We start from the raw sequence: 17,571 nt of genomic DNA on the forward strand, positions 1-17,571 counted from the left end.
CGTCTCTACCAATCCAGTCAGGAACCTCTGGAACAAAGTTGGAGGAGTCCTGCTGCACTGGGTGCAAAGTGCTACTTGATCTGTGTGATGGTTGAGTCTGCAAATGTGGAACCCATTGACAGGGAGGGTCGATTGTAAGGGATTTGAACATCTGTGGATTTTGATATCTCTTGGGGCTGAGAGAGTGCGGGTTTTGGAACCAATGTTCCATTGATACCCAGGGAAGATTGTGCGTCCTTCATTGGAGAGCTGAAAAAGACTCTAAAGAAGCCCAGCTGGAGGCTGTTGGCTAACCACACTCCATACAGCTGGGCAGTGTGTCTTTTGTTGGAGGGTAACCTAAGGTGAGATACGTGTCTGCCACAAAGATGGCTTGGGTCTTGGAATGGTATTAATCATTCATTCATTCAGTAACTATCACTGGTGGCGGTGGTGGTTTAGTTGCTAAGTCGTGTCCGACTCTTGCGACCACATGGACTGTACCCTGCCAGCCTCCTCTGTCCATGGGGATTCTCTAGGCAGGAATACTGGAGTGGGTTGCCAGTTCCTTCTCCAGGGGATCTTCCCGACCCAGGAATCAAACCTAGGTCTCATGCATTGCAGGCAGGTTCTTTACCAATTGAGCTGTGAGGAAAGCCCCAAGTACCACTGGACACATGTGCTAGGAGTAGTGCTAGACATGGGTCTGGTCAGCAAAGCAGTTATGTCACTCTTGTCATGTAGGGAAAAGATCTGGAAGAGCAATATTCCAAACAAAAGGAACATTGATTATAAAGCCCCTTTCCAGTGGTCATGTATGGGTGTGAGAGTTGAACTATGAAGAAGGCTGAGCGCCGAAGAATTGATGCTTTTGAACTATGGTGTTGGAGAAGACTCTTGAGAGTCCCTTGGACTGCAAAGAGATCCAACCAGTCCATTCTAAAGGAGATCAGCCCTGGGATTTCTTTGGAGGGAATGATGCTGAAGCTGAAACTCCAGTACTTTGGCCACCTCATGTGAAGAGTTGACTCATTGGAAAAGACTCTGATGCTGGGAGGGATTGGGGGCAGGAGGAGAAGAGGACGACAGAGGATGAGATGGCTGGATGCCATCACTGACTCAATGGACGTGAGTCTGAGTGAACTCCAGGAGTTGGTGATGGACAGGGAGGCCTGGTGTGCTGTGATTCATGGGGTCGCAAAGAGTCGGACACGACTAAGCGACTGAACTGAAGGGTAACAGTTTGGCACAGAAGACAGAAAGAAGGCCACTTTGGCTGCAAAGTTCTGAAAAAGAGAGGGAGACAGGGAGGGACAGGGAAGGAAGGGAAATGAGGTCAGAGAGTTGGAAGGCCTTGCAAGCCACAGTAAGGACTTTGGATTTTGTTCTAATTGCAATGGGAGGTCATTGGAGGGTTTTAAGCAGAAGAATGACACAATTTGACTTACGATTTGAAAGTTTACTTTTGCTTACCAGCTTCCACATTTAGTAGTAATGGTGCAAATATGTCTTGACTTTTGACTTTTGATACACCATGTAGTCAGTTGGAGGATTCTTTTACATTTATATTGGCAATGGTATAATATAATATCTGCTGAAAAGATACATACATACACACCCACATCCTTTAAAAACACATTATTTCCATTATCAGAGTCTGTTTTTACTGATTTATTTCTATAGTAACCCATTAATCAGTTCTCTTGTTTTTAAGTGACTATTTGATACTCAGTTACAAGTCATATTAATTATAGTTTTTAGCTATGTATAGAACCTTTTTTTTTTTTCCTTTTTGCCTATTCTTAGCTCTGTAAAAAACACAAATAAACTTCTTTGTTGGAATTTTATTTAGGCATTTGAAACTCTTTGTGAGAATGTGCTGTGAGTCTTTAAAGTTTAACTAGTCCCTTACTGAATCCATACAACTCTCTGGTGTAGTGCAGGACAGAATTTAAAGATCCCAGGTTTCTTGCATATAGCAGAGACCTGCATGTTGCTGGCTTCCAGAGCTGCTCTTATTTTTCTTGCTATCAGAAGTTTGCCCTCCTCCCACAGGAATTTTTAGGACTCTTATCTCCGCTCAGATTATTGACTTGTCCAATATAGGATAATTTTAGTTATTTACGATTCTTATTTAAGGCTTGTATTATTTTTGCTGAACATTGTTTTAGTTTTTTCTGAAAAGTGTTTTCTCAGTACTAAAGTTTGAAGCTTGGCCCCACCATTTGTTAACCACATGACCTAGATAAGTCTCTTTACCTCTTTAACTCAGTTTCCTTCTCTGTAGAATGGGGAAGACCAGTGGTACCTGTTTTTATAGGCCTATGGTGAAAAGTAAGGGAAGTAATGCAAAATGTTTGGTATACCACCATTGTTCTATAAGTATAAATTGTCACTCTTTTCACTCTGACTTCAAGCTCTAGTTTTTAGTTTATTAGGGATGTATGGAAGTACAGATTCAGTTTGGTTTTCATCTAAAATCTGCTCTTCAGCTTTAGTTCTGGCCTCAGTCTTTGAAAGATTGAATAGCAGAATAGCCACTTCAGTGTCATTTTTGGCATTCTTGAATTTGTGTGTAAAAATTCTTGCAGCCTAACAGCATCAGTTTAATAAATGAGGCATATCACTTGGATTTATTATTAAGGTCTCAATTTTCGCTTTCAATTACATGTAAAACATTCTCTGTATAACCGAGAATGAGCATTTCCTCATTGGTTTTATGTGTCGAAACTCTGTCAGTGAGTTGAAGTATAAATATTCATTATAAGAGAAAAATACTATAAGTACAAATGGTTTTAAACACTGTTAATTTTGTGTGTAATAGTAATTATTATTTTAAAAGTTCAATGATTAGGTGTAGAGATTGATAGGTAACAGAAATATTAATATCATACCTTATTTAGATAACTTTATGAAGGTCTTTTCATTTTTCTAAGTTAAAAACGTTCTTAAAGAGTTAATAAAAATAGAAGTTGGAATCTATAGCTTTTTAATGTGTTCACGTTAATAAAACTTTAAAATTTTCTTAATATTCTAGTTTTAGCACCAAGTCTCTCAAGATATGATCCCATCTCAAGATGGGAATTCACATCTTACAAGGTTGGATTAAACACAGAAATCAGAATGTTTGAGGAGGGATAACTCAAAATGGTGCTAACTCATATCTAAGAAAATTATCTTTGATTATAATAGTGAAAAAATATAATGAGTGTGAAAAGAAGAAGGTATTAAAGAACTGTAAGATATCCATAACACATTCTGTTTTCCCGATCAAAATTATAGACTTTTACAGGCATACTTTCTAGCCATTTCTGTGGAAGTGTAATTATTTTATGGAGGTAAGAAAACTTAATAGCCTGGTGAAAAGATCAGCATCAACAGTGTTAGCCAAAGGAATCCTGTTTGCCTGTCTACAGTTGAACATATATTTTGTACTGAGTATGTGCAGACTAGAGACTACAGAAATAACCTAGCAGCTGATACCAAATGAGAAATTGTATACTATACTATCAATTAAAAGTCAGCTCTTAAAATGCTTAATAAAAATTTATAGTGATAATTTTTACTGAAATAATTATTAATATTTCAGAAATTCATTCTGTTATGAGGATATATGGCTTTGACTAGACCTGAGTAATATGCTTTTTTTTTTTTTAACAATATAGGAAAATAGTAAACTTTTTCTTTTTCTCCTTCTATGTGCCTAAAATATAAATCAGTTTACCAAGGGTATATAGAATATTGGGTAATTTTAGAAGAAAGAGTTTCTAACATCAAAATCTTGCATTTCCATTCTACAAATTTTCAGAGGCCAGTTTCTATTTTAATTAGTAATTTAGTAGATTATATATTACGCATGTTCAATCATAACCATTGCCAGATGTTTTTCTCCTTACTACCTTACATCCATATTTTAAAAAAAGTAATTGAAGTACCTTCTAACATAACTTCCATACAAAGAAGAGTATCATGAAAACATTTTCTGTATATTATTTCATTTTCCCCTTACATCAGTACTTATAATATCTGCTCTCAGGTCTTTGATGACTAAGATAGTCATTAAAGCACTAACTGAAATAGAGGAGGGTGATACATAAATAAATTTTGCTTTTTAGCTTTGGCTGCGGTGGAACATTCTGGTAACTGTTTATTGATTCCATTGCCAATAGATGCAACAGAGAAGGTGGAGATGGAGCTTTTATAGTTTATAAGCAATTGTGTGGTATCCAAATAAGTAATACAAGGCATATTTTAACAATACAGGAACTGGGTTTAATTTAATTAACTGAGATCAAATGTGGTGTGCCTCCCACATGTGGTAAGCCACAGTGGCATTTATATGCTGATGCTTCAAAAACACTACTGTTTTATCTACCTTTATTGGCCAAGTGTACCATGGAGGCATTATCTAAAGCCTGGAAAATAGATCTCATGGATTTTGCTTTAATGATAAGTCTAATATGTTAATTATATTAATTAACATTAATATAATTCATTTATTGATGTCAGTTTAATGGAATTTCTAAAATCTGTTCTTAATGACTTTTAGGTATGAAACTGATGATTTTACCATGTTTCCTAAAGCAGAGAACAGATGAATTACAAGAATTTGTTTCTAACTCAGTAAGCAATTATCATTATGACCTATTACATTCACCCTATAAAATAATGTATATTGCTAAAAGAAGGCAAGTAGAGAATGGAGAAAAAAGAATTGAAATTTTGTGTGTAGAATATTTTGGAAACCCTTACCATTTCATGATGCTGTGTCAACTGTCTTATACATAAAGCATTTATAAAAAATTCCAGTCCTATGGTTATTTTAACTTATATAGTAAATGAGATTTATATATATATATAATAAATGCAAATATTTTGTGTTTGCTATTACAGATACTTTTTGGATTAGTTGATAAGAACTTTAAAATTTGCTATGAAGTTAAAAGTATAATTCTAAAATTCTATCACAATTATTTTTCAATATGTTGCCAATGCAGGGGTAGTAATTAAAGTCTTGTATAAAATGGTAGGAACAAGTGACCAGAATAATAGGCTTATTTTAGTTAAGAGGTAACCAAGTCATAGAAATATACTGTCAGTAAGAAATGAATAAACATTAATAAAAAGTCACGATTAAAACAAAAAGTGTAAGGAATGTCTTTGGACAATAGGGACACCCTGTTAGGGATATGGCACTAAAGGTTGTCAGTTAAGGATGGCATTGTATAAGTAATTTCAGTAATAGAATGGTTTTTCCTATTTCTCCATATTAAATTCTAATGAAAGAATTAATCAGATTTAAAAATCCTTAGAGGTTTTATTTTTTTTTATTACCTTAGAAGAAAACCTATTTGTGGTGATACGTAAAAACAAACCCACTATAGATTGTTTTTATTGTTAAATGGGGGAAACAGTTTGCAAACGAATACTATAATGTGATCATATTTGTGTGTGTATATTTTAAAGTATATTATTATATTTGGATATCCATAGCAAAATGCCTAGAAAGATATACCAAAAATATTAATAATGACTGCCTTTGGGGAGTGGAATTAAGATTATTAGTGGAGGAGGGCAAAATAAGAGACTTTTACTTTATACCCTTCTATACTATGGGGCTTCCCAGGTGGCACTAGCGGTAAAGAACCTGCCTGCCAGTGCTAAAGATACAAGAGACACAGGTTTGATCCCTGGGTTGGAAAAATCCATTGGAGGAGGAAATGGCAACCCACCCCAGTATTCTTGCCTGGAGAATCCCATGGACAGAAGAGTCTAGTGGGCTACTGTTCATAGGCTTGCAAAGAGTTGGACATGAGTGAAGTGACTTAGCACACATGCACATAGGGATACATAATTAATTTCTGTTACTTGATTACTACAATAATGCAGTTTCAGTTCAGTTTAGTTGCTCAGTCGTGTCCGACTATACGACCCCATGAATCGCAGCACGCCAGGCCTCCCTGTCCATCACCAACTCCCGAAGTTCACCCAGACTCACTTCCATCAGGTCAGTGACGGCATCCATCCATCTCATCCTCTGTCGTCCCCTTCTCCTCCTACCCCCAATCCCTCCCAGCATCAGAGTCTTTTCCAATGAGTCAACTCTTCGCATGAGGTGGCCAAAGTACTGGAGTTTCAGCTTTAGCATCATTCCTTCCAAAGAAATCCCAGGGCTGATCTCCTTCAGAATGGACTGGTTGGATCTCCTTGCAGTCCAAGGGACTCTCAAGAGTCTTCTCCAACACCACAGTTCAAAAGCATCAATTCTTCGGCGTTCAGCCTTCTTCACAGTCCAACTCTCACATCCATACATGACCACAGGAAAAACCATAGCCTTGACTAGATGAACCTTTGTTGGCAAAGTAATGTCTCTGCTTTTGAATATGCTATCTAGGTTGGTCATAACTTTCCTTCCAAGGAGTAAGCGTCTTTAATTTCATGGCTGCAGTCACCATCTGCAGTGATTTTGGAGCCCAGAAAAATAAAGTCTGACACTGTTTCCACTGTTTCCCCATCTATTTGCCATGAAGTGATGGGACCAGATGCCATGATCCTCGTTTTCTGAATGTTGAGTTTTAAGCCAACTTTTTCACTCTCCACTTTCACTTTCATCAAGAGGCTTTTGAGTTCCTCTTCACTTTCTGCCATAAGGGTGGTGTCATCTGCATATCTGAGGTTATTGATATTTCTCCCGGCAATCTTGATTCCAGCTTGTGCTTCTTCCAGCCCAGCGTTTCTCATATTTCAAATTTGTGTTTTTATTTTTGTATGGATATATATGCAGAGAAGGAATTACTATTTCATATGGTAGTTCTTAGCTTTTTGTGAATCCTGTGTAATATTTTCCACAGTGGCTGCACCAGTATACATTCCCATTAATAGTTTATGAGGGTTCTCTTGTCTTCGACATTCTCACCAACATTTGCTATTTTAGTTCTTTCTGGTGAAGTCCTTCTGACAAGTGTAAATGGTGATATTTCATTGTAGACTTGATTTGCATTTCCATGGTGATTATCTATGTTGAGCATCTTTTCATATGCCTCTTGACCATCTGCATTTCCTCCTTGGAAAAATATGTGTTCAAGTCTTTTGCCCATTTTTAAATTTTGTTGTTTGTTTTTATGTGATGTTGAGTTGTATTAGCTATAAGTTTTGGATATGAACTTGTAGGTTATATCATTGGCAGATATTTTCTCCCATTTAGGTTGTCTTTTCATTTAGTGAGTGGTTTTCTTTGTTGTGCAGCAGCTTTAAAGTTTAATTAAATGTTTATTGTTTGCTTTTATTTTGTTTTTTGCTTTAGGGGATATATCCTAAAAGTTATTGCTGTGATTTATGTCAAAGTGTGTTCTGCCTATTTTTTCCTCTAGAAGTTTCTGGTCTTAGAAATCTCTAGAAGTGATTTCTGGTCTTAATTCATTTTGAGTTCATGTTTTGTATATGATGTTAGAGAATTGTCTTACTTTATTCTTTTACATGTAGCTATCTAGTTTTCCCAGCTTTATGTATTGAAGGCTGTCTTTTCTCTCTCGTATATTCTTGCCTCCTTCGTTGTAAATTAATTGACCAAAAGTACTGGATTTATTTCTGGCTTTTCTGTTCTGTGCCATTGATACGTGTATCTTTTTGCCTCAGTATCATACTGTTTTGATTACTGTAGCTTTCTAGTATAGTCTGAAAGCAGAATGATACCTGTAGCTCTGTTTTTCTTTTTCAAGATTGTTTGGCTATTTTGAGGTCTTTGGTGTTTCCATGCTGATTTTAAAATTATTTGTTTTAGTTCTGTGTAAAATTCCATTAGTTCCAACGGTTCCAGTTGAATGAATCCGTCAATTACCTTGGTTATTGTGGTCATTTTAATAATAATTTTTCCAGTCCAAGAACATTGTATATCTTTCCATCTATTTGTGTTGTCTTTAGCTTTTTTCATCAGTTTTTTGTAGTTTTCTGAGTTCTGTTCTTTTACCTCCTCGTGTGTGTGTGCGCGCGCGCAGGTGTGCTCAGTTTCTCAGTTGTCTCCAACTTTTTGCTACCCCATGGACTGTAGCCTGCCATGCTCCTCTCTGCCCATGGAATTTTCCAGATAAGAATACTGGTGTGGTGCCATTTCCTACTCCAGGGTATAAGGAGGTTTATTTCTAAGTGTTTTCTTTTTGATGCGGTGGTAAATGGGATTTTTTCCTTCATTTCTCTTTCTGATAGTTTATTTTTTGTGTAGAGAAATGCAACAAATTTCTGTATATTAATTTTGTATCCTGCAACTTTATAGACTTTATTGATAAACTCTAATAGTTTCCTGGTGATCTCCATAGAATTTTCTATGTATGGAAACATGCCGTCTGCAGACAGTGACAGTTTTACTTCTTCCTTTCCAACTTGAATTCCTTTTGTTTCTTTTTCTTGTCTGATTGCACTGGTAACACTTTGAATACAAGTTGAATGAAAGTGGTGAGAATGAGCACTAATTTTAAAAGATACAAGCACCCCATGTTCACAATAGTGTTATTTATAGTTAAAAAGATAGGGAAGCAACCAAAGTGTCCAACAGATGAAGGCATAAAGAATATGTAGTGTGTGTGTGTATATATATACACACACATGCACATATATGGGCTCCCCTGATAGCTCAGATGGTAAAGAATCTGTTTACAATGCGGGGAGACCTGGATTCAATTCCTTGGTCAGTAAGACCCCGTGGAGAAGGGCATGGCAACCCACTCCAGTATTCTTGCCTGGAGAATCCCATGGACAGTGGAGGCTGGTGGGCTATAGCCCATGGGGTCGCAAAGAGTCAGGCACAACTGAGTGACTAACATGACAAATACACACAAACTACTCAGTCATAAAAATAGAATAAAATGTTGCCATTTGCAGCAACATGGATTTGGAAGGTACTATGTTAAGTGAAATAAACCAGACAGAGACAAATACTTTATGATATCACTATTTATGAAATCTAGGAAAAAGAACCAACTAGTGAATATAACAAAAAAAAGAAACAGACTCAGATTTAGAGAATAGACTATGAGGAGAGACGAAAGGGGGCAGGGGGTGTATAAAATATGTTACTAGGATATATTGTACAATAGAAGAATATAGCCAATATTTTAAAGTAACTGTAAATGTAGTGTAACGTTTAAAACTTTTTAGTCAGTATATTTACACCTGTAATTTAGATATTACACTCCAATATATATCTATAAAAATTAAATATACCCTATATTTCTCCCATCATACTGTCATATTTTATCATAATTCCTGGTCACTTCTGATTTTTAGACAGTTTCTGTAGGAAAAGACAATGTCTGTGGTTAGCATGCATAAAATAAGTGTTTTAAATGAATGGATTCTGGTTCTAGTATTTATCAGTTTTTAAATTCAGGAAACATTTATTAAATGCTTAAATATTACCTTACCTCTTTGTTCTGCCTGGTGAGAATGGGGGAGAACTAGTGGCCATGAGGCAATTAGGTGGAAAAACGATGCCTGTGTTGAGCTTTTAAAGATGGGTAAATCTGAATCTGGTAACTAGTAAAATTAAATTTTATGATTTTTTAAAAAATATATTCTGAAACTATTTTAGTTGAATAAAAAGGAAGTCAAGGGATACTTGCTTACAATAAGATTCAGATTCAAATAAGAAAAAATAAAACTTTTATAAGAAATTAATTTCTCATGAAAAATTTAAAAGAACAGTTCAAAATGTGCAAATTCTTCATGTTAAGATTGACAGGTTTTGTCCAGTTTATCTTTATTTCATTTTATTTCATTAAAATGAAAATAGTTTAAAAAATAGTTTTAAGCACTGAGATTAACTGCATGTTAAAGAATGAATAGCATTATGTTAAAAACACATAATATCCCTGACACGACTGAAGTGACTTAGCAGCAGCAGCAGTGAATGGTAAGAGTATGTTTTAGATATATCTTGGATTTCCAGAAACATCCAGTGGGTAGATACCTTCCAGAATAAATTGTGTTATAAGCTTTTTTGTTTATTATTATACTCGTTGGAAAAATAAGAATGAGCAATATTACTAGAAAAGTCTGAAATATTTAATAGTCTAAATAATAATAATTTACATTTATTTACCTTGTACAGTTTACTTTGGTATATCTGGCTTTCCACCAGTGACATATCCTGATAGTAAGTAAATCTTAAAAATCTCTGGTAAACTGTCAATTTGGTTTTTGAAAAATAGTCAATTAAAAAATATTGCAATATAGCACTATGTTTTTCTAACTAACTTTGTAAAAAAGTAAGTTTGTTTTTAATCTTGGTTATTCTTTGATTCTATTTTACTCATAAGAGAAAGCTTAGGCATTTATTTTTTTACCTTTAAATTTTTTATTAAGTTAAAATTAATACTGGGCCAGTTCTTTGATGAATATCGATACAAAAGTCCTTAGCAAAATATGATTAAACCAAATCTAGCAATGTATAGAAAGGGTCATACATCATGATTATGCTGAATTCATTCCAGCGATGCAAGGATGGTTCAACATATACAAGTCAATCTTTGTGAGACACCACATTAACAAAGGGAAAGACAAAAACCACATGATTGCCTCATGTGATGCAGAAAAACCATTTGACAAAATTAAGCATCCGTTTATGATAAAAAGTCTCATAAAATGGGTATAGAGGGAACATACCTCAACATAATAAAAGCCATTTATGGCAAAGTGAAAGCGAAAGTCGCTCAGTCGTGTCTAGCTCTGTGTACCCCCTTGGACTATACAGTCCGTGGAATTCTCCAGGTCAGAATACTGGAGTGGGTAGCCTTTCCTTTTTCTAGGGGATTTTCCCAAGCCAGGTCTCCTGCATTGCAGGCTGATTCTTTACCAGCTGAGCCACAAGGAAGCCCATTTATGGCAAACCCACAACCGATATAATACTCAATTGTGAAGTCAGAAAGCCTTCCTGCTAAATTCAGGAACAATACAAGGATTCTTAGTCTCACTAGTTCTGTTCAGCATAGTATTGGAAGTCTTAGCCACAGCAGTCAAAAAAAAAAGTATCCAAATTGGAGAGGAAGAGGTACAACTGTCACTGTTTGTAGATACCATGACTATGTAGAGAACCCTAAAGTCTCTACCCCAAACCTATTAGAACTAACAAATGAATTCAGCAAGGTAGCAAGGTGCAGGATTAATATTCAGAAATCTGTTGCATTTCTTTACACTAATAGCAAAATATGAGAAAGAGAAAATTTTAAAAATCCTGTTTTAAGTCACATCCAAGAAATTAAATTCCTAGGAGTAAACTTAACCAAGGAGATGAGAGACCTATATGCTGAAAACCATAAAACACAGGTAAAGGAAACAGAAGATGATTCAAAGCAATGGAACGATGTTCCCTGCTCTTGGATTGGAAGAATTAATATTGTTAAAATGACCATGGTATCCAAAGCATCTACAGATACCATGCAGTCCCACAAATACATTATTTCTCACAGTGCTAGAAAAAATAATTCTAAAATTTATATGGAATCACAGGAGATCTAGAATTGCCAAAGCAATCCTGAAGTGAAAGAACAAAGCTGAAGGCATAATCCTTCCAGGCTTCACACTGTACTATAAAAACTATAGTAATTGAAACAGCATGGTACAGCCAAAAAAATAGATCAGTGGAACAGAACAGATAACCCATAGTAAACGGATGTACCTGTGGTCAGTTTATCCACGACAAAGGAGGCAGAAATATAAAATAGAGAAAAGGCAATTTCTTGAACAAATGGTGTTGGGAAAACTGGACAGCTACATGTAAATCAGTGAAATTAGAACATTCCCTCACACCGTATGCAGATAGAAACTCTTAATGGTTTAAAGACCTACATATACAACATAGTGCATAACCATAAAACTTCTAGAGATGAACAATGGTTAAATTATTTTTTCACATAAATCATAGCAATATTTTCTTAAATCGGTCTCCCAAGACAAATGAAATAAAAGGAAAAGTAAACAAATGGAACCTAATTAAGCTCACATGCTTTTTATACAACAAAAGAAACTGTAAAACATAACAAAAAGACAACATATGGAATGAGAGAAAATATTTGCAAATGATGATTCTGACAAGAGTTTATTATCCAAAATACATGGACAACTCATACAGCTCAGTATCAAGAGAAACCACAAACAATTAAGTAGTTGGCAGAAGACCTAAATAGATGTTTCTGCAAATAAGACATACAAGTGGCCAACAGGCATATGAAAAGATGCTTAGAAACACTATTTGAGACTTGGAAATGAAATCCACAATGAGGTATCACCTCACACAGGTCAGAGTAGCCATCCATCATCAAGAAGTCTGCAAATATTAAACACTGGAAAGGGTGTGGAAAAACACAACTGTCTGACATTGTTGGTGGGAATGTAAGTTGGTGCCGCTGTGGAAAACAGTGTGGAGTTTTCCTTAAAAACGAAAAATAGAGCTGCCATATTATCCAGCAATCCAAGTTCTGGGTATATTTCCAGTAAAAATGAAAAACCCAATTTGAAAAGATACATGCACTCCCTTTTTCATAGCAGCGCTATTTAGTACATCCAAGATGTGAGAACACCCTGAATGCTTATGAACAGAACTTCGCTTAAGAAGACGTGATATACATTCATATATATAAATACGCACACACACAATGAAGTATTACTCAGCTATAAAAAAGAATGCGATATTGCCATTTGCAGCAACATGGCTGGAGGTAGAGAAGTGGTGTAAGTGAAATGGAGAAAGACAAGTACCATGTGATAACATTAATATGAAGAATCTGAAAAGTAATGCAAATGAATAAATATACAAAATAGAAATAGAGTCACAGAAAGCAAACTTATAATTACCAAAGTGGACAGAGAGGGGGGGATAAATTAGGAGCATAAAGAGAGAAAAACACCACATCTGTAGGTTTGCACTGAGTATGTGTGTGTATTTCAGCAAAACCATATGCATATTCTGTAACCTGCACTTTACACTTAATACCATATTATGGTTATTTTTTCAGTATTACAGTAATATAACTTTTCTTTTATTAAATATATTCATGCTGCTTTATAATATAAAACTACTATTATTTATTAAGGTATTGCCCTCTTTATGAACATATAGACTGTTTCCCCTTTTTTGCTACTAGTTGTATTGGTGCAGAATAACTTTGCATATATTGTGTGGATCACAACAAACTGTGGAAAATTCTTAAAGAGATGGGAATACTAGAGCACCTTACCTGCCTCCTGACAAATCTGTATGCAGGTCAAGAAGCAACAGTTAGAAATGGACATGGAACAACAGACTAGTTCCAAAGTGAGAAAGGAATATGTCAAGGCTTTATATTGCTTGTTTAACTTCTTTGCAGAGTACATCATGAGAAATGCCCGGTTGGATGAAGCACAAGCTGGAATGAGTCCAGATTACTGGGAGAAATATCAATAACCTCAGATATGCAGATGACACCACCCTTATGGCAGAAAGCAAAGAGGAGTAAAGAGCCTCTTGCTGAAAGTGAAAGAGGAGAGTGAAAAATTGGCTTAAAACTCAACATTCAGAAAACTAAAATCATGGCATCCGATCCATCACTTCATGGCAAATAGATGGGGAAACAGTGGGAACAGTGAGAGACTTTGTTTGTTTGGGCTCCAAAATCACTGCAGATGGTGACTGCAGCCATGAAATTAAAAGACGCTTGGTCCTTGGAAGAAAGTTATGACCAGGCCAGACAGCATATTAAAAAGCAGAGGCATTACTTTGCCAACAGGGGTCTATCTAGTCAAAGCTGTGGTTTTTCCAGTATGGATGGATGTATGTATGTATGGATATGAGAGTTGGACTGTGAAGAAAGCTGAGCACCGAAGAATTGATGCTTTTGAACTGTGGTGTTGGAGAAGACTCTTGAGAGTCCTTTGGTCTGCAAGGAAATCAAATCAGTCAATCATAAAGGAGATCAGTCCTGAATATTCATTGGAAGGACTGATGCTAAAGCTGAAACTCCAATACTTTGGCCACCTGATGCGAAGAACTGACACCTTGGAAAAGACCCTGATGCTGGGAAAGATTGAAGGCAGGAGGAGATGGGGATGTCAGAGGATGAGATGGTTGGATGGCATCCCCGACTCGATGGCCATGAGTTTGAGCAAGCTCCGGGAGTTGGTGGTGGACAGGGAAGCCTGGCCTGCTGCAGTCCATGGGGTCTCAAAGAGTGGACACGACTGTGTGACGGAACTGAATTTTGCATATCAAGTCTCTACAGTTTTGATTTTCTTTCTATGAGATGAATTTAAAATGTGAGATTGTAGGTCAAAGAGGATGTGAATTTCAGCTTAATGAATTTTCTTTTGAAGATATGTAACAGTTTACATTCTTTTTTTTTTTTAAACAAAAATAGGTTATAGACCATAGGAATTACTATAAAATGTGAAATATGGAAATTACTATAAAACATAAAATGAAAAGTTACCCATAAATCTATGACCAAAATGTCATCAATGTGATTGAATTACAGCATAATTTTCCAATTATTTTGTCTCATTATCTGCTTTTTCCCAATTCATTGCATCAGTTGTGTTATAAGCAGCTAAAGTTTATTTTTACCTCTTGAGGGAGATTTTGTAGTTATTTTAAGTTCATAATTTATATTATTTTTTTTAAGCCCTTCAGTTTTAAAATGTAGGTTTGCCTTTGTTTTTCCTACTACTTTTTCTTGGAGAGAACAGCTGAAAACTTCCAATAAAATTCATAATACAATCTGGAAATTACTGTTGTAAAATGCAAGGAAAAATAGCTGTGAATTAAGACTGAGAAAGCTTAAATTCTGAATGTGGCTTTTACTTGATTAGTCATGGAATGTTGGTGAAGTTACTTGACCTCTGAGAACCTCAGTTTCTTCCAGTGTTTCCAAGTGTTGAAAATAATGACTTAGTATTTTGAGAGTTATTTACTTGGAAGTGAAGAAAAAGAAGCAAAGATATCAGATGATTTGTTGATAAATGGTCTTGCTCTATGTTTTAGAACCAGAAATAATTTCAGAATTTTTCAGGCTCGGTAATGAGGAGTTCCTTTATGTTCCCTTGCAAATCATTCCTGATCACCTCTAGAGGCAGTTCTTATTCAGATTTCTGTCACCATTGATTAGTTTTGCTTGTTTTTGAAGTTCATGTGAATGGAGTCATGTAGCATAGAGTCTTTCGTATCTGATTTCTTTCTCTCAATGGCATGTTGGTAATTCATCCATTATAGCAGAGTAGTATAAAGGTAAGCTGTGCAATATGTAGTGCTTTTTACATTTACTTAAGTTCGGTTCAGTCGCTCAGTTGTGTCCGACCTTTGCGACCCCATGAACTGTAGCACACCAGGCCTCCCTGTCCATCACCAACTCCCAGAGTCTACCCAAACCCATGTCCATCGAGTCAGTGATGCCATCCAACCATCTCATCCTCTGTCATCCCCTTCTCCTCCCGCCCTCAATCTTTCCCAGCATCAGGGTCTTTTCAAATGAGTCAGCTCTTCGCATCAGGTGGTCAAAGAATTGGAGTTTCAGCCTCAACATCAGTCCTTCCAAAGAATACCCAGGACTGATCTCCTTTAGGATGGACTGGTTGGATCTCTTTGCAGTCCAAGGGACTCTCAAGAGTCTTCTCCAACACCACAGTTCAAAAGCATCAATTCTTCGGTGCTCAGCTTTCTTCACAGTCCAACTCTCACATCCATACATAACCACTGGAAAAACCATAGCCTTGACTAGAAGGGCCTTTGTTGGCAAAGTAATGTCTTTGCTTTTGAATATGCTGTCTAGGTTGGTCATAACTTTCCTTCCAAGGACCAAGTATCTTTTAATTTCATGGCTGTAGTCACCGTCTGCAGTGATTTTGGAGCCCAGAAAAATAGTCTTGTGTTAAAATATTTGGATAGATTGGTTGATTCTAAGTAAAAAGTAATTTTCGGACTAATATGTATAGCACCATGCCATCTTTATTTTTAAGAAATTGGTGTGTGTACTTGCATGCGTGGATGCATATGTGTGTATTACTGATGGATGGATAATAAGTATATATGTAGGTGGTTGATAGTTTTCTGTGCAAAAAGTTTTCTTCATATGAAAGAAGTGCCAGTTGTTACTTCTTGGGCAAGTGTAGGACATGGGTGAGATGGAGGATGCAGTATTTTAGGCCTCCTTCTTTATAAACTTAAAAAAGCCATGTAATTATGGGAGAGTTTTGTCTTTTCATTGTTTTTTTAAGTATTTTTTAAATGAGGAAGAGATTAAAACATCACCCTACCGATTACATAAAAACTTGAACTATTCTCATTTCCTTTACTCTCATCCTTACGTCATTCTGTTGTTTCCTGAAAATTCTAATTTTGGGGGTAACATTTCCTTTAATTTAGCTCTTAGCAGTTTCAGAATTGCTGTTAAACTCCCATGAACAGGCCTAGTATGCCCTTCGTGGTTTTTCTTGTGTGTTTTCTGTGCACTTGTGTGTGTGTGTTCATGCATAGATTCCTGGCTATTTGTCTGTTATAATTTACCCCCTTTCCCCAGACCCATATAAAGGCTCTCTTAAAAGTTCTAGTAATTATTTACTAAGTGAGATATGATTTGTTTAGCTTAATGACAAACTTTTAGATAAAGATTGATCATTTTTTGTAACTGAGGAAAATTTCCAGTATTTATATTTGGCTGGTTGAAAAATATAAACAGAAGTAGAATTAATTTTGGGTATAGATTAAATCTCTGTGGAGTCAGGAAAAGCAACTTGAAATAAATATATATCATACCTTGCTGTCTCTTAGTCACTCTATTTCATAATCAAATCCATGCATATTGAAACTGAAAGTGAAGATGCTTAGTCGTGTCCGACTCTTTGCAACCCCATGGACTGAAAATCCCGTCCATGGGATTTTCCAGGCAAGAATACTAGAGTGGGTTGCCATTTCCTTCTCCAGGAGATCTTTCCAACCCAGGGATTGAACCTGGGTCTCCCACATTGTAGGCAGATGCTTTACCATCTGAGCCACTGGGGAAGTCACTCTATTTCATAATCAAATCTGTGCATATTAATATCATGTAATATCATTGTAAATAACAGAATAATTATAAAATATTAACACTTTAGCAGATTGCTAGCAAAAGAGGAATTAAATTTTTTTAATTTAATTTTTATTTTATATTGAAGTGTAATTGATTAACAATGTTGTGTTAATTTCAGGTGTACAACAAAGTGATTCAGTTATACATATATCCATTGTTTTTCAGATTCTTTTAAAACGATTTTATTGCTATGAAGTGGTTGCCGGTCTCCAAAGATAGCTATGAACTATCCTTCTCAGTTTCATTGTGTCTGTTCATTCCCTTGAGTTCAGCCTAGCCCCATGATGCCTTTAACTAATAGATTGTGGCAAAAGTGGATACTGTAGACAGCGGAGACTAAGTAATAAGCTCTGCATTTTATGCCTGCATCACTTAGAGTATTTGCTTTGATCGAAGTCAGCTATTACGTCAAAAGTCTGGTGTCCATGAGACTATCATGTTGTGAAGAAGTCCAAGGTAGCCAACTGGAGTCACTAATGTAGGGAAAGAGATGCCTGCCTGGTCCCCA

At 36.0% G+C, this 17,571-nt stretch overlaps 1 protein-coding gene across 13 annotated transcripts in view; it reads left to right on the forward strand.

The window, feature by feature from the left end:
- The window catches only part of VPS13B (vacuolar protein sorting 13 homolog B), an 805,186-nt gene that overhangs the window by 179,401 nt on the left and 608,214 nt on the right, over positions 1–17,571 (forward strand). Inside the window, exon 18 of one of the 13 annotated variants that reach the window (XM_070383038.1) lies at positions 13,335–16,555. The exons of the other annotated variants lie outside the window; for them this stretch is intronic. Coding sequence (XP_070239139.1) covers positions 13,335–13,411 — 77 coding nt within the window. The 3' untranslated portion in view covers positions 13,412–16,555. Of the gene's footprint in view, positions 1–13,334; positions 16,556–17,571 lie in introns of those variants that run through there. 13 annotated transcript variants of the gene reach the window in all.

Source organism: Bos mutus, chromosome 14 (genome assembly GCF_027580195.1).
Source record: "Bos mutus isolate GX-2022 chromosome 14, NWIPB_WYAK_1.1, whole genome shotgun sequence".
In the NCBI taxonomy this organism is placed as follows: domain Eukaryota; kingdom Metazoa; phylum Chordata; class Mammalia; order Artiodactyla; family Bovidae; genus Bos; species Bos mutus.